The sequence below is a fragment of the Oncorhynchus tshawytscha genome, linkage group LG14 (assembly GCF_018296145.1).
Source record: "Oncorhynchus tshawytscha isolate Ot180627B linkage group LG14, Otsh_v2.0, whole genome shotgun sequence".
Lineage (NCBI taxonomy): Eukaryota > Metazoa > Chordata > Actinopteri > Salmoniformes > Salmonidae > Oncorhynchus > Oncorhynchus tshawytscha.
Window position 1 is genome coordinate 9,819,371 of NC_056442.1, and position 24,698 is coordinate 9,844,068.

General features: G+C 44.4%; 2 protein-coding genes across 4 annotated transcripts in view; one reads left to right on the forward strand and one right to left on the reverse strand.

The window, feature by feature from the left end:
* Window positions 1–3,292: 3,292 nt before the first annotated feature.
* LOC112266504 (E3 ubiquitin-protein ligase MARCHF7) lies at window positions 3,293–12,833 on the forward strand. Of its 3 annotated transcripts, XM_024444021.2 has the most exons (11): window positions 3,293–3,410; window positions 6,398–6,590; window positions 7,504–7,644; window positions 8,324–8,492; window positions 8,840–9,028; window positions 9,190–10,387; window positions 10,626–10,795; window positions 10,908–11,011; window positions 11,266–11,367; window positions 11,590–11,638; window positions 12,101–12,833. In XM_024444021.2, the coding sequence occupies exons 2-11, from the start codon at window positions 6,408–6,410 to the stop codon at window positions 12,196–12,198; spliced, it is 2,403 nt and encodes an 800-aa protein (XP_024299789.1). In that variant the 5' UTR covers window positions 3,293–3,410; window positions 6,398–6,407; the 3' UTR covers window positions 12,199–12,833. The 3 variants fall into 3 exon arrangements, with proteins under 3 accessions (XP_024299789.1, XP_024299787.1, XP_024299788.1); XM_024444019.2 differs by lacking the exon at window positions 11,590–11,638; XM_024444020.2 differs by lacking the exons at window positions 3,293–3,410; window positions 11,590–11,638 and adding an exon at window positions 3,421–3,637.
* A 1,187-nt stretch (window positions 12,834–14,020) lies between these two features.
* The window catches only part of LOC112266505 (lymphocyte antigen 75-like), a 38,844-nt gene continuing 28,166 nt past the window's right edge, over window positions 14,021–24,698 (reverse strand). The window contains exons 24-34 of the mRNA XM_042297006.1: window positions 24,470–24,690; window positions 24,008–24,170; window positions 23,615–23,779; window positions 19,186–19,308; window positions 18,733–18,924; window positions 18,376–18,599; window positions 17,981–18,191; window positions 17,154–17,327; window positions 16,182–16,298; window positions 15,736–15,927; window positions 14,021–15,515 (exon numbers count right to left, since the gene is read on the reverse strand). Coding sequence (XP_042152940.1) covers window positions 15,343–15,515; window positions 15,736–15,927; window positions 16,182–16,298; window positions 17,154–17,327; window positions 17,981–18,191; window positions 18,376–18,599; window positions 18,733–18,924; window positions 19,186–19,308; window positions 23,615–23,779; window positions 24,008–24,170; window positions 24,470–24,690 — 1,955 coding nt within the window. The 3' untranslated portion in view covers window positions 14,021–15,342. The remainder of the gene's footprint in view (window positions 15,516–15,735; window positions 15,928–16,181; window positions 16,299–17,153; window positions 17,328–17,980; window positions 18,192–18,375; window positions 18,600–18,732; window positions 18,925–19,185; window positions 19,309–23,614; window positions 23,780–24,007; window positions 24,171–24,469; window positions 24,691–24,698) is intronic.

Consider the following 24,698-nt stretch of genomic DNA (forward strand, 5'->3'; position numbering starts at 1 on the left):
TGCCATCTCAGGGACACTTAACCGCTAGGCTACCTGGCGCCCCAATTATTCAATTAGCGAGACATGAGATGTAGTAGCAATCACTGCCTGAATCATCAATGGCAAATGAGCAACTATTATAACATTTATTTCAGTATGTATCCATATAGACTCCTTCATAATAATCGTCCTCATCGTCATCATCGTCAGTGGCTGCTTTAGACTTGTGAAGTTGAGGAGGATGGATGTAAAGTTTTTGAAAAATAAAAATCTGTTTTTGGGGACTTTTTTTTTCTTGTTCCAGACCCGGCTGGGTTTGAGACATGTATTCTGAATGATATATATTACAGTTTGAACCAAAGATCGTTTATATAAGGTAGTTTATTATATCATATACTGTATAATAAAATATAGATGTGTATTATAAGGTTTCTCATTCTCTCTGTTCGAACTTAAGAGGAGGACAGAAAATAGCCATCTTCACATATAGGGTATGCTGTTGAGGCTACTGACCACTGCAAAACTGTTTTAACCAGATAATAGTGACATATGTACTTATACTGAACAAAAATATAAACACAGCATGCAACAATTTCAAAATGTGACTGAGTTGCAGTTCACAATAAGGAAATAATTCAATTGAAAATAAATTCATGAGGTCCTAATCTTTGGATGTCACATGACTGGGAATACAGATACACATCCGTTGGTCACAGGCACTTTATAAAAGATAGGGGCGTGGATCAGAAAAGAAGTCCGCATCTGGTGTGACCACCATTTGTCTCATGCAGTGTGACACATCTCCTTCACAAAGAGTTGCTGATTCTGGCCTGTGGAAAGTTGTCCCACGCCACTTCCAATGGCTGTGCAAAGTTGCTGGATTTGTATTTATTTAACTAGGCAAGTCAGTTAAGAACAATTTCTTATTTGCAATGACGGCCTAGAAACAGTGGGTTAACTGCCTTGTTCAGGGGCAGAACGACAGAATTTTACCTTGTCAGCTCAGGGATTTGATCTAGCAACCTTTCAGCTACTGGCCCAACACTCGAACCACTAGGCTACCTGCCAATATTTGCAGGAACTAGAACACGCTGTTGTACACGTGGATCCAGAGCATCCTAAACATGCTCATTGGGTGACATGTCTTGTGAGTTTTCAGGACATGGAAGAACTTGGACCTTTCAGCTTCCAGGAATCCTTGTGACATGGGGCCGTGCATTATCATGCTGAAACAGGAGGTGATGGCAGCGGATGAATGGCACGACAGTGGGCCTCAGGATCTCGTCACGGTATCTCTGTGCATTCAAATTGCCATTGATAAAATGCAATTGTGTTCATTGTCTGTAGCTTATGCCTGCCCATACCATAACCCCACTATGGTGCACTCTGTTCACAACGTTGACATCAGCAAAACGCTCGGCAACACAACACTATACACGCGGTCTGCGGTTGTGAGGACGGTTGGACATACTGCCAAGTTCTCTAAAATGACTTTGGAGGCTGCTTATGGTAGACAAATTAACATTCAATTCATTGGCATCAGCTCTGGTGGAAATTCTTGCAGTCAGCATGCTAATTGTACCCTCCCTCAAAACTTGATACATCTGTGGCAAACTGCACATTTTAGAGTGGCCTTTTATTGTCCCCAGCACAAGGTGCACCTGCGTAATGATCATGCTGTTTAATCAGCTTCTTGAAAGGCCACACCTGTCAGGTGGATGGATTATCTTGGCCAAGTCGAAATGCTCACTAACAGGGATGTAAACAAATTTCTGCACACCATTTTAGAAGAATAAGCTTTCTGTGGTATGGAACATTTCTGTGATATTTTATTTCTGCTCATGAAACATGGGACCAACACTTTACATTGGTAAAGTTTTTTATTCTTGTTCAGTGTATTATCATAATCTTAATTTAAATTGTAACTCACCAACATCATCATCATCATCAATTCATTATCACAACCATCCTTTCAATCACAACCATCCTTTCAACCTTAACTCCCCAACATCATCAACGATATCATAACCGCCATCGATAAAAGACAGTACTGTGCAGCCGTCTTCATCGACCTTGCCAAGGCTTTCGACTCTGTCAATCACCATATTCTTATCGGTAGACTCAGTAGCCTCGGTTTTTCTAATGACTGCCTTGCCTGGTTCAGCAACTACTTTGCAGACAGAGTTCAGTGTGTCAAATCGGAGGGCATGCTGTCCGGTCCTCTGGCAGTCTCTATGGGGGTGCCACAGGGTTCAATTCTCGGGCCGACTCTTTTCTCTGTATATATCAATGATGTTGCTCTTGCTGCGGGCGATTCCCTGATCCACCTCTATGCAGACGACACCATTCTGTATACTTCCGGCCCGTCCTTGGACACTGTGCTGTCTAACCTCCAAACGAGCTTCAATGCCATACAACACTCCTTCCGTGGCCTCCAACTGCTTTTAAATGCTCGTAAAACCAAATGCATGCTATTCAACCGTTCGTTGCCTGCACCTGTATGCTCTAGTCGGCTGGCCCTTGCTACATATTCGTCGCCAGACCCACTGGCTCCAGGTCATCTACAAGTCCATGCTAGGTAAAGCTCCGCCTTATCTCAGTTCACTGGTCACGATGGCAACACCCACCCGTAGCACGCACTCCAGCAAGTGTATCTCACTGATCATCCCTAAAGCCAACACCTCATTTGGCCGCCTTTCGTTACAGTTCTCTGCTGCCTGTGACTGGAACGAATTGCAAAAATCACTGAAGTTGGAGACTTTTATCTCCCTCACCAACTTCAAACATCTGCTATCTGAGCAGCTAATCGATCGCTGCAGCTGTACATAGTCTATCGGTAAATAGCCCACTCAATTGTACCTACCTCATCCCCATACTGTTTATATTTATTTACTTTTCTGCTCTTTTGCACACCAATATCTCTACATGTACATGACCATCTGATCATTTATCACTCCAGTGTTAATCTGCAAAATTGTAATTATTCACCTACCTCCTCGTGCCTTTTGCACACAATGTAAATAGACTCTTTTTTTCTACTGTGTTATTGACTTGTTAATTGTTTACTCCATGTGTAACTCTGTGTTGTCTGTTCACACTGCTATGCTTTATCTTGGCCAGGTCGCAGTTGCAAATGAGAACTTGTTCTCAACTAGCATACCTGGTTAAATAATTTTATTTTTTTTAAATTAAAAAACATATCAATTCATTACTATCACAATCATACTGTACTTTCAATCCAAATTCACAACGTCAATTAAAAAGGGGGCAGGACAAGTACAGTGTTTGATATTCTATTGGATGGAGTACATTGTCCTTCACCATCCTGAGTTGTACGTACTTGTCTGGGGTGTCTGATTGCATTGTAAATCACATGACCTTCTCTTAATCAACACACAGACGCCGTCATCATTGAATGCAGCGAAGCAAAGGTGAGAGTGTGCTGCTTTTGCACCTTATCCGTGATGTTTCTAGCTATAGCCTGCGACATTGTTTTACATTTTAATTTGGCAACGATTAAATTGATTCCTTTGATAGAAGAAATGGATTAGCTAGCTTCCCAACGTTATGTCAGGACGGATGATCAACAACAGCAGCATAAAAAAATAGGCCTACCGTTCGCTAGCTAAACCATCAAGATTATCTCAGCGCATTCACGGTAATTGTCCTATTTGTGGATATGACTGTCATGTCCTCAATCGAGTCGTTTCTATTCTAGAAGTTGCGAGTGGTTTCTAGTACTAGGATGGTAGTTAGCAGCTGTAGCCCTAGCATGCTTTGTGGTCGTGGGCTAACGTTAACTATCTATTTAGCCTAGTAGGCAACGTTAGCTAGCAAGCTGTTTTTCTTCATCCATTTTTAACTTCGAAGCCGTGCCAACAACAAGTTTGGGAGGCTAGCTTGACTAGCTAGCCCCAGACAGTGTAGCTTTGAGATCATGCATGTTTCTTCCATGGCCATGGGTATTGCTAACATTAGGTAGCTAGCTGACAAGCTCCTTCGACATCTGGTGAGCAAAAGAAAAGGGAACTATTTTCTTGGAAACTGTCAGACATTTTGAGAAGTCGGTTCGGGCATTTGGGTAGCCTTTTAGTTACAGTAGCCACCAACCTAACGTTAGCCATGAAGCTATTGTTGGCTAGTTTGCAATTCATGACTGAGGTGCTAAAGTGTCACCGTTTTGCTCAACTGTTGCGTTAGTAAGACTTGTCCTTTCTCTAACTATAGTTTTATTTGCAGAAAATCTGGTAGATAACTGGCCTAGACGGGTAGAGGAAAAAATAGCTCATGCTTCCATGGCCTTGTCTGAATCAGGATGAACAGCCAAACCGTATCCTCAAAACAAAACGTTTCAGAAAAAAACTGAAATTAACTTCTGTGGCCGAATAAAAAAATTCACTCTTCCAGTTTTGCAGAGCCTGACTGAACGTGTTACTATTGTGCAATTAAATATTAACAGTAGAGAAGGAAGTTTTGGCATTTTGTGTACAGATTTCATCAGTCTTACCTAGGCAGGCCTCCACATCTTAAATACAAGCAAAACAGAGTTTGACCTGTTATCAAAACAACTTTCCTCTTGTGTACACTTTTCATTCCTGATGGCTAAGTTTAGCACCACCCATACATCATGAGTGTGATTGAGAGAAGACACACTCGCTGTGGGCTAAATTAGGAGCATAACTATTAAAAAAATACAATTAATGACAATAGTATTTCCAAGCCACAGCTGTAGGCTACCAAAAGTGATAGCCTAGGTGAAATAAACATTTAGTTAAGTTTACTTTTTAGGAAAGGTTCTCAAAAGGTTGAGCAGGGTGGTGGGCGGGGCTTTGTAAGGAGATGGACATGTTTTTTTCTTTCTGGTTCTCCTATCACCATAGGGGTGCTGTGATCCATGTAAAACAGAGGAATGCACCTTTTTAATAAATTATCTTGCAGTGATGATCTCGTGTGTGATGCAAGGCCTGACCTGCACAGCCCCCCTGCTGCGCTCTCTTTCCTCAGGAAATGTCACCATCAAATGGCTGTGACGGTGTGTACCAAATGGCACCCTAATGCTTATGTAGTGCACCTACTAGGGTGCCATTTGGGATGCAACAAACAGTGATTGTGATCCAAGGACAGGTGTGGGGGTTAGGTGCCAAGAAGCTTCTGGACAGTTTGTACACTGTCACACTTCGGCTGTCTCAGCGACCAGCCAACCCCTTTTCCTGACTGTTGGGGTTTTATCAGATTGGGAGATTCCCTGACTCTTCAGTCTGGTCTTTACGATTGCAGTTTCAAAACGCAGCGAGGTCTATCTCGTCTTATCTTGTCGTTAAATCATGTTTAGTCTAGCCTAAGGGTTGGGTGGAACAGGCACAAAAGGTTTTAGCAATAACAAAAGTAGGGTTTGGTCAGGACATTGAGCTCTGAGTTATGTATATTGAATGAGTACTGATATGGAGTACTGGATACCAATGGTTTCCACATTTATTTGAATGAACTCAGTGCGGTTTTCAACTTACTCTTAATGGTAGAATGCACAAGGTGCAATTTTGAAATTGGGTATAATCAGTTTTCCTCCTGCCATTGCATGCACTTAATAGTTGTGAAATCTGTTTGTGAATGTATTGTAATGTTTTAAAAAAAATGAATAACTGCTGACTCCCGCGTGGCAATGTCGTCTAAGGCAGTGCTAGAGGCGTCACTACAGACCCGGAATCGATCCCAGGCAGTATCACAACCGGCCGTGCTCTGGAGTCCCGTAGGTCGGTACACAATTGGCCCAGCATCGTCCGGGTTAGGGGAGGGTTTGGTCGGGGGGCTTGACTTGGCTAATCGTGCACTAGCGACTCCTTGTGGCGGGCCGGGCGCCTACAGGCTGACCTCTGTCGTCAGGTGAACTGCGTTTCCGACACTAGTGCTTCCGGCTTAAGCAGGCGTGTGTTAAGAAATGCGGTTTGGCGGGGACATGACTCGACCTTCGCCTCCCGAGCCCGTTGGAGTTGCAGCGAAGAGATGATTGAAATTGGGGAGAAAAAAAGTAGAACTACCTTAATTTTGCTGGAACCCAGGAAGAGCCAATGGCTAATGGGGAGCCATAATAAATACAAATACCCTAGAGTTATTTATAGCTTGTCAGAAATGTGCCGATCAACTAACCCATGTCAGCTAACATTGTTTTAGCTAGGTTGTAATGTTTGTCACTCATATCACATGAATATACATTAGACAAGGCATGGTGCACGCAAGATGTTCAATGCTGGAAGGGGGGCCTGAGTGGAAAAAGTTTGGGATCCCCAGCTGTAGCCTACATCAGTCTAGTACTTGTCTATTAAATAACACTGGACTATGTCTAGGCTTACTGTATTCCACTTTGTACAATGTTTGATTGCATGTGTTCTCTAACATTTTGTTTTCTAATATCTTTCCACAGCCAATCAGTGATGGATTCCAAGCCTCGCCGGCTGCCCTTTACGGTGGCCAGCACCACGTCATCTTATTCTTCATCCTCTTCCCCCTCCTCCCTGGGTTCCCTGGGATCCAGCAGGCTCTATGGAAGATCCAGTGTCCTGAACAGTGATCGCTTCACCAGGGCCACACCCCTTAAACCTGACCTCGACCACCAGGTACAGAACACCGTATTAGAGGGAGAAAGTGGCAGATCACATACATTTGCTGACCCTAAATGTCACTTTGTATTCCTAAAATATGTGACCTTTAGGTCTGGATTTCAATGAGAAACCAGGCTTTCTTTGCTGCCATCTGACTCTTGTCTAAGGGACCGTCTGTTACTCTCCCTCTTGGTTCCAGTCCTCTTCTCTATTTGGCGAGTTAGCCGTGTTCAGAGAAGGTATCTGTGTACTTTAGCTGGGGCTTTTTATAGGCCAGCCTAGATTCCTGCCAGTGTGATTTTCAGCCCGCCTGTCCTGTCAAGGACTGTGCCATTAGATAAAGTTACTACTGGGCTGTCTGTCTATTTAACTACTCTTCCAGAAGAATCCTGGGCCCGGCTCATGCACAATAAACTGACTTAGTTGACACGTTTGCAAACACCTTTGAGTAAAATGAATGCATTTGATGTAATGAAAAGATAAATGGCATTACCTAGCTAGCATGCAAGAATGTAGGAGTAATTGGAACAAGAATATTTAGACAAATGCAGTGTTTCCTCGACATTCATTTAGTAGTTTTGGCCTCCGCTGCTAAATTGTTACCGCCACTTCAAATAGAGGCCCCTATTGATTTTGTTTGAGTCGCTCTACTACACGGCAAAAATCGTGGCGAAATGTGTAGAATTACAGGAAGTTACTTATATTTAGCTTTTACAGCTAAATTGTCTGAGGGCCTTTAGAATTGTTGGTCTTGCCATTGGCGCACCCGCTACAACGCTAACTTTGCCATCGCTGCTGAAAAAAATCCTAGGGGAAACTCTTCTCCTGTTTGGTGATCTTGGATTTGTACCATGTGTCAGCTACCTTACATTGCTCCATGTATTGACTTGCGCTAACCCCATGTGTTTTCATGGCCCTTGTGTCTCAGAGCTCTCGGTTCCTCAGCTCGACCAGGGACTACAGTAGTTCTGACAGCCGCCACTCCAGCTGGAAATCCCCTCTGACCACCTCCTCTGTCTCCTACGATCGCTCCTGGGCCGAGTCCTCACTGAGCAGCCGCAGCAAACCGGTAAACTCACGATAGAACGGGATCTTGTTCATTGGGTCACTAAGCTAACATACGGAATTGTTTTAACATGGTCATATTGTGGATCATTTAGCTATTTGATTTCACATTTTAGGACCCCTTTAGCTATCAATAAAAAAAAATGTTTGAATAAAATATAGAATTTGGCCTTTACTATTATAGCCCATAGAAACAAGTTGAATAAAACATTTTTATAAATGTTAAGAGCTTGGTAAATAATTGTTTATTTTGACCTATATTTAACCCCTTACCTTCATGAGTCCTGTGACACTTGTGGGGGTCGTAGAGCGACACTGAGAACACCATCGTGTTTGAGAGCCTCCCCTTTCCACCTTGGTCATAGTTTAGACGCTACGTTTCGTGAGAAGACTGTCGTCCCCCCCTGCTTTTTTTTTTTCGGGATGTCTCATGGTCTGGCCAACACTGCTGTAGCTCTGCCACCTACCACCGCAGATGCGTCAGGGCGACCCAGGCGGATGTGGTGGCTTGAGACACAGCCCGTGCTGTCTTAGATGGATTTTGATGGGGATTTTTAAATTATGTTACTTCAGCATTAAACCGTTTTACTTTTAGGTTTTGATAGTGATATTACTGATGCGTATTGCCAAGGTTCAAGTCCGTTTTGATTCATGTGATGGCATTCTGTGGGTTGTTTTATCAGACGGATTCAGAGACAAGACTGGGGACGTACTCAGGACTTCTCAGCAACCCAACTGATGATGGGGATACCAAACGGGCCAAACTGTCTTATATCAACAGAGCTGCATATACAACAAGCCCCTCTGTGACTGGCTCCTCCTACTCCAGCAGTGTCCTCAACAGAGACTCAGGTATCTGACCCCTGGTTCAAAGGAGAGCTCAAGAGTTACAAATGTTTTCAGTCTCTTTCCTTGAGCCCTTTTTAATGTATGAAAATACCTGGCAAATGTTTTTTTTAAGTGTGAACTTTTCCTTTAAATATACTGCTGTTAGTTTCCATACACTTGATGAGCGCAGGTCTTGTGATAATCATGCAAACAATCATCGCCATTGCTTTGAGTGATGTAATATTATTATCATCTTCAGTTAACTTTACCACATTGATGAAACATGTTAATGATTTCTAAATCCTTCGTGGTTTAACCAACTTAACTTTTCAAACATGCAGGTGAATAACAAACTGGCACCTTGTGTTTAGATTTGTCGTCGTGGAAGTCGTACCGGCCTCTGTCCAGGTCGTCCTCCTCTTCTTCTTCTTCCTCCTCCTCTTCCTCCTCAGAGCCCCTGTGGTCCAGAAGGGAGCTGGAGAAGAGGAGCGAGGCGAGGAGTCTGTCCAGTGTGGCTGATAACACCAGCTATAGAAGCTCCGGACTCACCTCATCCCTTTGTATGTAATCACACAGTGACTCATTTGTGTGCATTGACTTACAAACCTATTGGCACATTTACGCACGCATTCAGTCATAAAACTGAAACATTTACATACTCGCACGCAAACATAATACTGACACGCATGCAATCGCTAATGTGGACATGTTTGTGTTTTAGACCGGCCAGACCGTGTGACCTCCACCTATGCCCAGGGGGCCCGGCCCAAGGAGACCCTCTACTCCTCTTCCTCTAGCAGGGAGAGCAGCTCCCTCAGCCGCCACCTCTCTTCCACCTACCAGCGCTCCCCACTGGCCCGGGACTCCACCACCTCCACCTCCCGGGCCACCGGCCGCTCCCTGACCACCTCCACCCTCACCACCTCCACCCTCCGCACCGCCAAGGAGCCCACTGAGAGCCGAGAGCCCGCTCAAGGAGTCTCCGTTACCTCTCGCCCCTCTTGGTACACAACCCCCTCAGCAAGACGGGAGGCCCGGGACTCCAGCCCCCCTCCCTCCGCGCCAACCTCCACCCCCAGGACAACCCCGGAGGGTGGCGAGGCATCCGATGGACGTCGCTCCACCCGCCGCCTCCTCTCCCGCCTCTTCTCTCGGCGCTCCAGCCAGGACTCCAGTGGCTCCAGCTCTGGCTCCGCCTCCCGTTCCTTCGACTCGACCGAGGACAGCCCTGTCTCTGGAGGAGAAGGCCCCAGCCACGCACCCGTGGCTACCAGCGAGGAGAGTGTCCGACCCGTAAGCGTGGAGCCCGTTCCCAGAGGCTCTGACGCGGCCCAGGCCTTTGCCTTCCTGAGGCGTCGCAGACAGGGCCTATCCCCGGTCCAGGAGGGCCAGACCCAGCGTGTCCCGGAGCCCCAGCCTGGCCTGGAGGCCTGGAGAGGGGGCAGCACCAGTGGTGGTGTTGGAAGTAGTACTTCAGGTTCCTCCTGGCTGTCGTCTTCCATCCGGACCCGCTGCACTCCTCTCTTCTCCCGCCGTAGAAGAGAAGGACGGGACGAAAGCGCTCGCCTGGCGTCCGGTGCCGATGAGGATTACCGTGGTACCCAGTTCCCCCTCAGGAGTAGAGACACCCCCGAGGCCAAGGCGGACGAAGACGAGGAGGAGGACGACGAAGGAGCAGTGGCTGCGGCGGCGGCAGCCTCGGGGGCGATGGGTGCTAGTGCTGCCCTACAGGAGGAGTTGAGAGACATGGCGGGGAGTAGTCAGCGTTTGGCGCGGTTCATGAGCAGCCCACTGTTCCGTGTCCACGACAACGTCATGATCGCCGTGGACATGACGGGCGCTGCCAGGAGCCAACCGGAGGGCCAGGAGAAACCCACCTCTTCCAGAGACCCTGAGAGACTGAGGAAGATCCAGGAGAGGTGGGGAGGTTGTCCTTCTCTGAGCTTGCTGGGGAGTGGGCTGAACCTGCATGCTTGTGGTGTCCCATCCCCCTGTTGTACATGGCACTGTCCCTGTGTTGTCCATCGTCTTTATTGTGGCCGTACTCGTCTTGTCATTCAAATGCCTCTTTGGCAGGACCGACACTTTTTAATTATTTTCCTTCGATTTGAATGGTTGATCACTGTAAATAAACCTCTTTCTCGCTCTCCCCTGTAGCCTGCTGTTGGAGGACTCTGACGAGGAGGAAGGGGACCTGTGTCGTATTTGCCAAATGGGTTTGGAGTCTCCCTCCAACCCTCTGATCGAGCCCTGCCGCTGCACAGGCAGCCTGCAGTATGTTCACCAGGACTGCATCAAGAAGTGGCTGCGTTCCAAAATCAGCTCTGGTAAGAATACTTTCTCTCTCTCTCTCTCTGACCTTAACAAATGATTTTCTGCCCCTCGGTGTATTATGCGGTGATTGCACATTTGTTTACTGTCTTTCCCCCTCTTGTCCAGGCACTAATCTGGATGCCATCACCACGTGTGAGCTGTGCAAAGAAAAGCTGCATCTGAACATTGAGAACTTTGACATCAACGAGCTACACAGGACACATGAGCGGGTGAGGGGACGTTCAGTTAACCCCAGACGTCTCCTAGTCGTCCATTATCTAACTGTGAATGGGGAAACGTGTGGCAGGAAATCACTCCTGTGCTGCTCATTCAACTGTAGAATACCGGAACGGGACACTTAAAACCAACTGTTCCGTAATATGTTAACTTTAAGGTTTACCTGCCTGGGACCCAGTCCTAACTTGAGTTTAACGCATATCTGCAGTTTTAAGTGACCACTTCCTTTCTTTCCCTTTCTGTCCAGTCTGAGTACGAGTTCATCAGCTGTGGCCTTTACCTGGTGGTGTTGCTACACCTGTGTGAGCAGAGGTTCTCTGATGTGCTCGGAGCTGCCAACGACGCCGGGGTAAGAACTCACGCCTACACCCGGCACCACCATGCACAACAAATTCTAAACGTCATTCATTTGCACTGGGCGCAGAGAAGTCATTTTGAATGTTAAGCCCAATGTTTTTCTTTGGCCTCATAATTCACTAACTATTGTGGGGAAAAAAATACTTAATTCAAATGTAGTAGGATTCAGTGTTTAAAAAAAACCCCAAAAACCATTTCCCCCTCTCTCGCTCAGTTTTTCAACCTGGCGAGGACCCTTCATGAACACATGGACAATCTTGAAAGTACGTTCTTGAATAATTTCTCCCCAATGCTGTGTGTGCACATGTTTTAGTGACTTGATACGGGGCTGTTAGTCACTGTTAATGAACCCGATGGGTAAGTATTTGATTATATTGACCTTCTCTGATGTTAAAGGCCCATATGCGTTTCTACACGTAGCACGATGAGAGCTCTGAACACTTTTTTAATAGTTTTTTTTTTTGTTGCCCAGCAACAGTGCTGTGAATAATTCCCCTTCAGGTAACTATGCACAAGGTCATCTCAGTGGAGGTTATTAGTTGTGTTGATATCATGGTGTGCACTGCAGTATTCATCACTGGCAATTTAAACGGTCTTAATATTTTACTTTTGAACACCATTCTAAACTAAAAGATACATTTTGCAACTGTTTATTCAAAAATAATGAAATGGACTACTAATAAACTAGTCCCTGGTTTGACTGATAATTGTTCCCTCTGCTGCAGGCTCTTATGGGGAGTCGGATGAAGAGGAGGTGGTTGATACCCGGCCGTCAATCGATTTCTGTGACCTCGATGAAGACCTGGAAGAGGAGTACAATTGATCGGGGGGGGCGACAAGAGTTGAACGAGTTACCTTCCAGTAGCAACCCATTCTGTTGCTCTGTTTCACCTCGTGATTTTACTGAGTGCAATGGCTTGTGGGATTTTTGAAGCCAATGCCAAGTAGACGGGAAGTCACTCCTGACGTAGAGGTAATGATGTCATAGATATGCAGACTGACGTTGAAGTGAACCGAGGTGAGGAAATGCTTTAAATCCCACTTGTTAATTTGGCCTTTCCTTTAGGTCTCCAGATTTGAGTGCGCTTTACTCCGTTAAAATGCAAGCTATCCTTTTGAACTGTTATACCACGAGTGCTTTAAATGTTACTGCTCTAAAAAAGCAGATCTGTCCACCGTGGTGAGATATTGTGTAAAAAAAAAAAGAAGAAATGGAATCCTAAACACCACTGGTTCGTTAGTTTAGCGGGTTGGGAGAAGGGGTGTGTTTAGAGGAGAATCTATCAAGAAGTGGCAAATTATCCCCTTTGAAAAAATTGTGTGAAAGAAAGTGACAGCTTTACTTTTCACAGCTGAATAATTGAGTTTGTTCTGTTTTTGTCTGTAGTATGAAAATGCTATTTTGCTTGCCCCTAAAACTTGTTTTCATTTAATTAATGCAATAAAGTTTTGAATGTACAGCTGTTTGCAGGCAACATTTCATTGAACAAAACTGAACAAGGACACAAGTTAATATAGGAAGCAGGGTTAATGTAGGCCATTTCAACAACTGTTGCTCAAAAACCTCTCTAGTTAAAAGGACACGGGGAGCTTCTCAATTGAGGTAAACGCCATGCTCTTCTCCATGACCCAGAAACCGGTCGCCATATGTAGTGGCAATTCCTTAATAGTTTAACGGAGGAATTTGCTCCTTGGTAGCCTCCTCCGACCGAAGATACTTAGGTGTACCCTACTGAGAAGAGTTTAATTTCCTCACCCCCTTCAGGATTAAGTTTTTTTTTTTCTCAAAGGCTAAAAGCATCCACTAGTAGTCTTTATAAAATGTCTGGCACAACTAGCTAAATTCGTTATTACCACTTTATACAGGTTGGGATTCCTCCTGTAAACGTAATTTGCATGACGTGCTAGTGGCGTCGTCTCGTTTCATTAAAGTGCATTTGTTTCCTGGACCAGGTAGTTGAGCAAATGTTATCGGCAAGATTTGAACCTATGGTCCCTATCCCACTGCACTAGGGGTGAGGAACAGATTTGAAGCTGTTCAAAGTTAGGTTAGAAATGTATTTAGTTTATAATGTACGGTTGGAAACAAAGTCCCAATTGGGATTTGAACAAGTAACTTTGCAGGTCGCGATCTGCGTGTAACGCCCTACCAACCGTGAGCCTTTTTACATTTTATTATACAGGCATCTGAACTCTGCCCAGTGGCATGTCACAAGCTCTTCCCACTGAGCTTTCATCCAACCAATCACATTACTTCAGTCTGTCAACTTCCCTCGTCACAAGGTCGTGTTCCTCTGCTCAGATGTGGACACATGCCTGGCTAGGGTTTTTACATATCAGCTAACCACATCCTCTAGCAGCCTGGTGCCCGACTACACAGTTGTGGCAGGGGAACGCGATCCTTGATTTGAGGCAGGGATTCAATCCAGGTTGTACAGTAGCTTTGTAAGCGCCTTAGATTGAATCCCAGTCTAAATTAGGGGAACTCCTGAGCCAAATCCCAGGGCTTTCTCAATTATTCCTTCCTCAATTCCTTGTCCTCTCTGCTTCCCTCAACGAAGCTCATGCAAGTTGTGGTAGGTCACAGTGATACCCAAGTCTGACATCTTCATTTCCTCAACAACAAAAATGACATGATCCAGCCCTTAAAGACAAACCTTTTTTATTGGAAGACCATGACCATATTTGACCAGAGTGGATGGTCTGCTTGGGACCAATGTAAATATGAATGTTGGAACATTTGAGAATGGAAATCCTAGTTAACAAGCATTGTTGTAAGGCAGATCCAAATAAAGTCTAGAGGAATGTCCAGGTTATTAACATTCACAAGAATTTAAAAAAAAAAAATCTTTGGTTAAGATTCTCCAAAATAAAATGTAAAAATAAAATACATTTTGTATATTTACAAAGCATTTACAGCAGCTGTGTGTGCAGTTTGAGGCCTCAGCCAGTAGCGACCTTTGAAACAACTGCGAAAGGCATTATTCACACAACCATTTCAATTTAAAGTGCAAATGTTCTGAGGAGTTTGAGTGCATAGGAGAGGGAGGTTAGTCATAATGACAAAACAGAAACCAATGCATCAATGGCATTTACAGTTGGGATGAATTGCTTGTAGTTGAAATGGCAAATGAGAATGCATGCCACTATCCAAATTCTCTAAGGACGTCTGTTGGACTGCATTAGCTCGACTACTTGTATTAGACTGTAAATAATTGTAAGAAACTATGCCGAGCTAATAAAGATTATAGTTCTATTAATAACAGTGCCATGATGCAGTTGTTTCTTCTTTCGTTCGATGACCATCAGAGAAAAGCACGTCTTCCTCCATCACAAAATAGTCAGAGTGAAAACAGAAAAACAGTGCTTCCGAGAAGGAAAAATACCCTGACAACAAGCATCACGTATCCAGTGCCTTTTTTGTCAACCCAAAGTCCAACCCTGCAGCAACTGTTCAATGTGGCAGCTCTTTCTTTAAAATCACAAAGTTCAACCCTGCAGCAACTGTTCAATGTGGCAGCTCTTTCTTTAAAATCACAAAGTCCAACCCTGCAGCAACTGTTCAATGTGGCAGCTCTTTCTTTAAAATCACAAAGTCCAACCCTGCAGCAACTGTTCAATGTGGCAGCTCTTTCTTTAAAATCACAAAGTTCAACCCTGCAGCAACTGTTCAATGTGGCAGCTCTTTCTTTAAAATCACAAAGTCCAACCCTGCAGCAACTGTTCAATGTGGCAGCTCTTTCTTTAAAATCACAAAGTTCAACAAAACAAACGCTAGTTTGGGGACTTTCACAATCCTTTTGCCAATATTTACAATATTGCAGAAAATACAAAAAAAAACTGCTTGGAAATTTATACAAATAAATTAAATGAAACGGAAGCCAGGTTTCAGTTTGCTGCATAATATTTCCATACTGTAGGCACATAACTGCTTCTTTAAACTGCATAGATGAAGTCAAGACAAGTCTCACTCTGCATCCATAATACTAGTGCTGTCAGCATCATCAATGGTTCTCCTGTAGCGCACGGTGGAGTTGAATCTGGCCCTGCTCTTCTTATAAACGACGAAGCCGATTGCCGCCAGGAGAGAGGTGAGGACGACCAGGAAGAAGACCAGCACCACCGGGGCGCTCCCTGACCCTGGAGACAACACAGCCAGTCAGAAACACATCTCCAAACTGGCCAAGAAAGTCCCTGTTTCAAGCACATCAATGTTTACAAATATATAATAACCATAGTGAAGCCGGGGAAATCTATGAGCTATATATAAATCAACTCTTGTTACATGCATTAGCTTGGAGCAGTCACCAGAGCATGCTGCTATCCACGTAGTAAAAAAACATTGCACTATTGTACTCACGTGTGGGTACTTTGCAGACGATGCGGCTGTGGCTGTCCTTGCAGCTGACTCTGCTCCAGATGCCTCCGTCGGCAGACACCATGACAGCACAGGGGTTCTGCTGGGTCGCTGTCTTCACCCCACTAGCAGAACCGTTGGTCTCCCAGTTAGAGAAGGCCAGAGAGGAACCGTCCACCCAGCCCACTGGCTGACCTGGAAGACAGAGGAAACACAGAAGCATTACTGATTCGATGCTGAGTTAAAATAGACAACTTTATTTGAGTATAATGTACTGTATTGGCATGTAGGATCTTTATGTATTTTAAAGTGCCTGACTTTCCAAATGAAGTGCACACAGAACTTCGTAAGATGGAGACTACTGTCCAATATAAATATCATGTCTAATAACATCCGCATATAGTAATAAGTAACAAGCCTATCCTATTGTACGGGTCAGGTCACTTTACCTTGTTTGTCCAGGTCCATGCCGAGCCACACCCTACTGGTGATGAGAGGGTTGTCTGCCATGTAGCCAGAGACAAAGTCATTCTCCTCTTTGGTCATTATGGTCAGCAGCTGTGCATCTGTCAATCAAAGGCAAAAAGAAGGCATACATGTACTGTACTGTAAGTAAGAAACCACCTGATCTGATCGTGGTGTACTAATTAACCAATAAGGCCCGAGGGGGTGTGGTATATGGCCAATATACCATGGTTAAGGGCTGTTCTTAAGCGAGACACAACGCAGAGTACCTGGACAAAGCCCAAAGCCGTCGTATATTAGCTATATACCACAAACCCCGAGGTGCCTTATTGCTATTATAAACTGGTTACCAACGTAATTTGAATAATCATTTGGAGGGCGCTTATATTTGTCCTGTTACACACAAGTCTGTAATGGAAATTTTGTTTTTTTTGCATATCCCAACTCCTCCTGACCAGGGTTGCCATTGTACAACACTACTGAAACAATTAGGGTTAAGTACCTTGCACAAGGGTACAGCGACAGATTTGATTTCATATTTATTTTACCCTGTCAGCTCTGGTATTCAAACCAGAAACCTTTCAGTTACTGGCCCAACGCTCTAACCTCGTAGGCTACCTGCCGCTCGAACAGTGAAAAGTATTTTTTTGTCATACCCGTGGTATGAGGACTGATATACCATGGCTGTCAGCCAATCAGCATTCAGGGCTCAAACCACTCAGTTTACAATATCTGATATACCATAGCTGTCAGATAATCAGCATCCAGGAACCAAACTACCGGTTTAGAGTAAATATTTAAAAAATGTATTTAAATCGGGTTGGTTATAGGGAAACCATTCTCTTACCATAACAACCTAACCCAAGACGCTGCAATAATACAATGTTCAATACAACTTATACACAGTAATACAGAAATATATACGTGTCAAATAGGAGAGCTAGTGGGTGACTTACCAAGCCTTTCACAGATGCTCTTGGCATCCTCCATGCTGTACACAGAGTAGTTATAGAAGGTCATGTCAAAAGCATAGCAGTGGTCCTGGTGCTCAACCCACTTAGAGCCACTGTTCTGAGAGCCACTGTTCTGAGGGCAGTTGTTGGCCACCTGGGGAGCTGCGAGGTTCGATCCTGATTCAGACAAACAAATTTAACAGATTTATTTTATGGGATCTTAAAAGATTGGTGTGTAAACCTCTGCAACAAATTCGGCTCAGATCGCCCACTGACATCAACGTCTTCTTTACACTAGAATTCAAGTTGTGTGTATAATAAATAAATACTAATAGGCTAGGTACTAAGACTGTAGGACAGGGTCTTACTCTGAGTGGTGATGTAATACTAATAGGCTAGGTACTAAGACTGTAGGACAGGGTCTTACTCTGAGTGGTGATGTAATACTAATATGCTAGGTACTAAGACTGTAGGACTGGGTCTTACTCTGAGTGGTGATGTAATATTAATAGGCTAGGTACTAGGCCTGTAGGACTGGGTCTTACTCTGAGTGGGGGTGGTGATGTAATACTAATAGGCTAGGTACTATGACTGTAGGACTGGGTCTTACTCTGAGTGGGGATGTAATTCTAATAGGCTAGGTACTAGGACTGTAGGACTGGATCTTACTCTTGAGTGGGGATGTAATTCTAATAGGCTAGGTACTAGGACTGTAGGACTGGATCTTACTCTTGAGTGGGGATGTAATTCTAATAGGCTAGGTACTGGGGGTGGTGATATAATTCTAATAGGGGTGGTGATGGCATTGTTGTAATAGGACTGGGTCTTACTCTGAGTGGGGGTGGTGACGGTTGTGTTGTAGCAGATGGCTCCGTCCAGCTTGGCATTGCAGTCCATTCTCATCCAGGTGCCATGGGGAGTGATGTACACACAGACACTCTGAGGGTCTGAGCTGGACGTGACAACAGTGTCAGAGAGTCCCGCCTGACTGTAGTGATACTTAGTCCCATCGGACCACTCATAAGACTGAGAGCCACTAGCCTGCGCAGAGAGGGGAGGGGGATGCAGTATTACTCAACAAACTTCACACTGGAGGTGCTTAGAAAATGTTGAATTTAGTGTCTAACTGACGTTTAGTGCTCTGAGCTAAATTTCTGCAAAAGATGGCGTTATTCTCAATACAAATGGCCGCCGTGTTAGTGGCATTGTGGCTGAGCTCCCTTACATCCTGACTGGACAGACCGATCCACAGCGGGAAGCCGTCTCGCTTGGCGATAAGCTCTATGTGAGCGTTGTGCCTGGTGCCATGCACGCTGGCCAGGTGTCCGTTGCCGCGGCCACACTCCTCCAGGGCCTGGAACCAGCTCAACTTCCTGGTTATCACGTGGTAGCTCAGGTTGCCATAGCGCTCAAAGTCCCTGGCCGACTGATTGTATTGGTCCTTAGAGTCTCGGGGACGAAGAAAACGGCTTAATAGAGTCAATCAAGTGCAAAATTGATGATTTCATCGTAACAAAATAAAATAATGATAGTACTCCTTGTGAATGGGTGAAGTATGTTTGTCTGAATGGGGTCTACCAACCTTTATCCAGTTTGCAGGCCACGATGCTTCTCTGCTTGAAGGAACTGAAGTGGTGTTTGTTAGTGAATATCTTCCAGACTCCGTCAGTGTTGAGACCTGCCATGAACTCATCGCTGGCTGAGAAGCTTGGTCTTCCATCGACCCAGTTAGAGTACTGGACGTTGGTACCGTCATACCACTTCATCTGGTTATCTACCAAAGACAGGAGCAACCTCTTGACATTACACATTTATGACATGTTTTATCACACAATCATAGAACAACGATCAGTGAGTAAGCTTCAGACTTGATGATACAGTAGACATTTTACAAGGATCCAATTCAGCGTCTCCTCATAATGCAGGGCAATGAATGATAATATGAAAGTCCAAACAGCAGATCAAACATAAGGACACACTGTCCATGCTGAGTGTTGGGGAGATGAATATGGGGAACCCGGTCCAGTCCACTCACCGTTGTCATCGTTGAACACCCCTAGCCAGACAAACTGCACCAGGTCTTTGAAGGGAAGGAGCTGCTCCTTCACAAACACATTCTCCACTACGTTCCTGATGGTCAGGATGTCTGCATCAGGAGCTGAGGAGAACATCAACCAATAACACTTCATAAAGACTTTATTACTCGTACATAAGCGGTGTGTATGTTTAATGAATAAACACCTTCAAATCAGACCACAGAAGAAGTCTGTTTTGACCAGGCATCAATGTCATTTAAAAAAAAAAAATCTCTAAAAAGTCTCATTGAGACTTATAGCGACCACATTAAGTTGCAGCTATGTAAAAACATCATATTTAAACAAATATCCAAGGCACTTTCTCTTGTGGAAAAGTTAAAAAGGCTGTACACAGGAGTATATAAAACATTAAGAACACCTGCTCTTTCCATGACATAGACTGTCCAGGTGAAAGCTACGATCCCTTATATGATCCCTTCGATCAGTATAGATGAAGAGGAGGAGAAAGGTTAAAGAAGGATTTCTAAGCCTTTTTGACAATTAATTGGATTGTGTATGTGTGCCATCCAGAGGGTGAATGGGCAAGACAATAAATGCATAGTTGAAGTCGGATGTTTACATACACTTAGGTTGGAATCATTAGAACTCGTTTTTCAACCACTCCACCCATTTCTTGTTAACGAACTATAGTTTTGGCAAGTCGGTTGGGACATTACTTTGTGCATGACACAAAGTCAAGGTATTGGAGTGGCCATCACAAAGCCCTGACCTCAATCCCATAGAAAATGTGTGAGCAGAACTGAAAAAGCGTGTGTGAGCAAGGAGGCCTACAAACCTGACTCAGTTACACCAGCTCTGTCAGGAGGAATGGGCCAAAATTCACCCAACTTATGTGGGAAGCTTGTGGAAAGCTACCAAATACTAATTGAGTGTATGTAAACATCTGACCCACTGGGAATGTGATGAAAGAAATAAAAGCTGAAATAAATCACTCTACTATTATTCTGACATTTCACATTCTTAAAATAAAGTGGTGATCCTAACTGACCTAAGACAGGGAATTTTTACTAGGATTAAATGTCAGGAATTGTGAAAACTGAGTTTTAATTTGGCTAAGGTGTATGTAAACTTCCGACTTCTACTGTAAGTGCCGGTTTGTGTCAAGAACTGCAACTTGTAATCCCGTGGAAAATACTGTATGAAACATGTCATGGAAAATTACAAAATTAAACATACTATGCTGTTTTTACTTAGAGAATTGTCCATTGTTTTATGGTAGTGTTTTTTCCCCTGATGCAGGCTTGTTGTCTTGTGTGACTTGATTATAACTCTGGGCGTACAGATAAGAGCCGGGTGCGACCGCAGTATGTGACATCCCGTTTGTACTGTCTGTAGGATCTCCTCTCGATGGAAACATGCAGAAAGGAACAGACAATGGTGGTCAACATCAGCTATCTTAATCTACACAGACAAGCTAAACGCCTTTTATACACTATGCTCCCCACCCCTGTTTGCACACATCTGCTAACAGCCACATAGAGGTCGGACTTTTTTAAATAAAAGCTGAGAGACAACTCTGTCCGTTGAGCTTTCAACTCGGACTATTCTTACGGATGGTTGATTGCTTCATTTTTGCAAATCTTATAATACAATTGTTTGAAAGAATCTGCAGTCTCTCTTCCCATAGAATGTGTCTGACATTTGGGATATAAACTCAGCAAAAAAAGAAACGTCCTCTCACTGTCAGCTGCGTTTATTTTCAGCAAATTTAACATGTGTAAATATTCATATGAACATAACAAGATTCAACAACTGAGACAGACTGAACAAGTTCCACAGACATGTGACTAACAGAAATGGAATAATGTGTCCCTCAAAATAACGTGTCCCTCAAAATCAAAATAAACAGTCAGTATCTGGTGTGGCCACCAGCTGCATTAAGTACTGCAGTGCATCTCCTCCTCATGGACTGCACCAGATTTGCCAGTTCTTGCTGTGAGATGTTACCCCACTCTTCCACCAAGGCACCTGCAAGTTCACAGACATTTTTTGGGGGGAATGGCCCTAGACCTCACCCTCCGATCCAACAGGTCCCAGACGTGCTCAATGGGAGGGTCATGTCAGGATGAGCCTGCAGGAAGGGTACCACATGAGGGAGAAGGATGTCTTCCCTGTAATGCAATCCAGCGACGGTGGAATCCAGCGACGGTGGGTTTGTGATGTCTGGTGAGGACCTGCCTTACAACAGTCCTACAAGCCCTCAGTCCAGCCTCTCTCAGCCTATTGCGGACAGTCTGAGCCCTGATGGAGGGATTGTGCGTTCCTGGTGTAACTCGGGCAATTGTTGTTGCCATCCTGTACCTGTCCTGCAGGTGTGATGTTTGGATGTACCAATCCTGCGCAGGTGTTGTTACACGTGGTCTGCCACTGCGAGGATGATCAGCTGTCAGTCCTGTCTCTCTGTAGCACTGTCTTAGGCATCTCACAGTATGGACATTGCAATTCATTTCCCTGGCCACATCTGCAGGCCTCATGCCTCCTTGCAGTATGCCTAAGGCACGTTCACGCAGATGAGCAGGGACCATGGGCATCTTTCTTTTGGTGTTTTTCAGAGTCAGTGGAAAGGCCTCTTTAGTGTCCTAGGTTTTCCTAACTGTGACCTTAATTGCCTACCGTCTGTAAGCTGTTAGTGTCTTAACGACCGTTCCAATGGTGCATGTTCATTAATTGTTATGGTTCATTGAACAAGCATGGGAAACAGAGTTTAAACCGTTTACAATGAAGATCTGTGAAGTTATTTGGATTTTTACTAATGATCTTTTTTTGCTGAGTTTAGTAAACAGTGAGGGTCTCGAGGCTCTAAAACACCATCTTCAACTCAGGCCAGAGGGAAGCGCAACCCCAGACTCTCTCAAACAGAGCGAGCACTAAACAATAACGTTCTTTTTCAGGACCAACTCTACAGACAAGTCAAATGGACAGTAATGGCCGCCCGTTTTGCACCCAACTACGCAAATGTGTTTTTAAGGACTATGGTTGGAGAGATTTGTTTTTGTTATCCTCTTAATCAATTTTTTGATAAAATCATGTGGTTCGGAAGATACAGATGACGTAATTTTGCTGTTTCGATCATCTGGAAATGAACTGCTACAGCTCCACACAGAGGCCATGAAAAGAGAAAATATGCTCAGACAATAACAAAGGCCCCAAAAGTCCAACCAAATCTACTTTGTTACCCAGTACAGCAGAGAGGCATCTCAAATAAAGAATATCATCAAACAGAATTGGAGTAACATAAAAAGTGACCCTGCATTAGGTGAAGTTTTCACTGAGCTTCCATGCTTTTCATCTAGACGCGCTCCAACCCGAAGGGAGAAGCTGGTGCAGGCACAAACTCCCCCCACAGTCAAAGCCAACGGGCTTTCCCAACCCACTGGCACCTTTCTGTGCGGACACTGCAACCACCGCCCCAACATTTAAAAAAAAAAAACAAGACGTTCAATGACACAAGAAAATAACTTACCAGATCCAATCTTTTGTGAATTGCATCCCTGCGTTTGTTGTTTATAGGTTGGAGTGCCCGTGATGTTGTTTTTATATTAGTCGCACAAAAAAGAACGCTAAAAGACAGACTGGCAGAACATAAATATGCCATCAAAACAGTGAATGACAATTATCCCACGGCCGTGCATTACCAACAAGCTGGCCATGGTAGCCCGCAATTGCTTAAAGGCATGGCCATAGAGGTGGTATCCATCAACAAGAGGGGAGATTACAAGCTTCAGTGTCTTTTACTTTCTGGATGCACATACTCAAAGCTACTGTCTATCAAGGTTAAACAATGAAATAGATTTTGCTCCTATATATCTTTTATTAATCTTGAGTTGTTTATTTGTGTGAAACATTGTATTGGCCAATAGTTATAATTGATTGATTTACTTGTATTATTATTTTTAAATTTTTTTTGGTGGGTGGGGGCATTATTTCCTCATTATCTATTGGTTAATATTGTCCACGGCCCTTTAATTTATGGCCATTCATTTCACCTGTCACTACTATGCACCTGTGAACCCTGAAGAAGACTGGTGAGCAATTACACGTTGGTGAGTTTGAATGTTTTGCTCTGCAATAGCTGCTAAAATGAAGGATTTTTAAAAACTTTTCCACAAGAGAGAATGCCTTGGATTTTTGGAAGTATGATGTTTTCACACAGCTGCAACTTCATTTGGTTGCTATAAATTGTACCCCATTCTCCAATGAGCATCACTCTTTGTCTTTATATTTGATGCCAAAGCAGAGCTCCCTCTTTTCGCATTTCTAATTGAGACTATAAGACATGTTTCTAATATGTATCTTGTTTATGGAGGTCTTCACAGTATAAATGGTTCCTGACTGATGTCTGTGCCAAACGGTGTCCCTGCTCCTTACCCAGTTTCTTGCATGTCTGAAGTATCTGGCCCTTGTCAAACTCTTCCCATCTGGACGATGCCAGTTGGAAGGTGTAGCAGTTGTTCTTGAAGGGGATCCAGTTTGGTCCGCTGCTCTTGTGAGGACAGTTCACAGCGTTGTCCTCATGGGTGGTGACATTCTCTTCTGGAAACATTGAAAGTGTTCATTCATTAAAAAAAATACACAGTTGCTGTCTGAGGAGAGTGCTTGGTTAATTTTCCTCCGGTCTCATTTTAATTATGCCACTTAACAGACAATTGTATCCAAAGTGCTTACACTTTTGGTATGTGATCCTTGTGGGAATTGAACCTGCGACCATTACATTACAAGACCCCAGCGCTTACCAACTGAGCCACTGTATTGCTGTCTTACCATGTGGAACATGGCAGATAGCCCCTGCCAACTGTTCCATACACTCTGTAGCCTTCCAGAAGCCATCCGTGTCCAGGAAGACACAGTGTCCAACGGTGGGCTCTGAGGACCAGCGACTAAACACCGTGTGACTGTGGTCTGTCCAGCGGTAATGGACACCAACCTGAAAATACAAAACGCTGAGTTGAGTTCCTTATTAATTTAACCAGGCAAGTCAATTAAGAACTAACTGACCTGCACTGTAGAATGTGTGAAATCGTCATTATGAAATCAGTCACCATCCTTCAGTGATTACAGAACTGAAGGAACAGGATGGGTGTGACCTATTCTACATGGTGACGGCGCCACCTAGCCTCCCAATGGGCTACGGGTTGTTTGCTTTGCCATATTGCCTTAAACCCATCCCTTTCTTTCAGATCTGCGAACACCAACGGGTTAGGGTGAAAAGCTATGGCCACTTACGTCTGCGCTGAAGAGGCCGATCCACATGGGGCTGCGTGCGCGGGTGACGTGCACGGTGAGGACTGACTGCTGCAGGGTGTCGGCTACGCTGGCCAGGTCCATGTTCTGGTTCCTGCACTCCGCCAGAGCCTCGTGCCACGTCATGTTCTTCTGAAGCAGCTTAAAGGTGTGATTGTTGACCTGGAACGGCTCCAACTGGAACTGGGGCTCCTCTGGCTTGTCTGAGAAC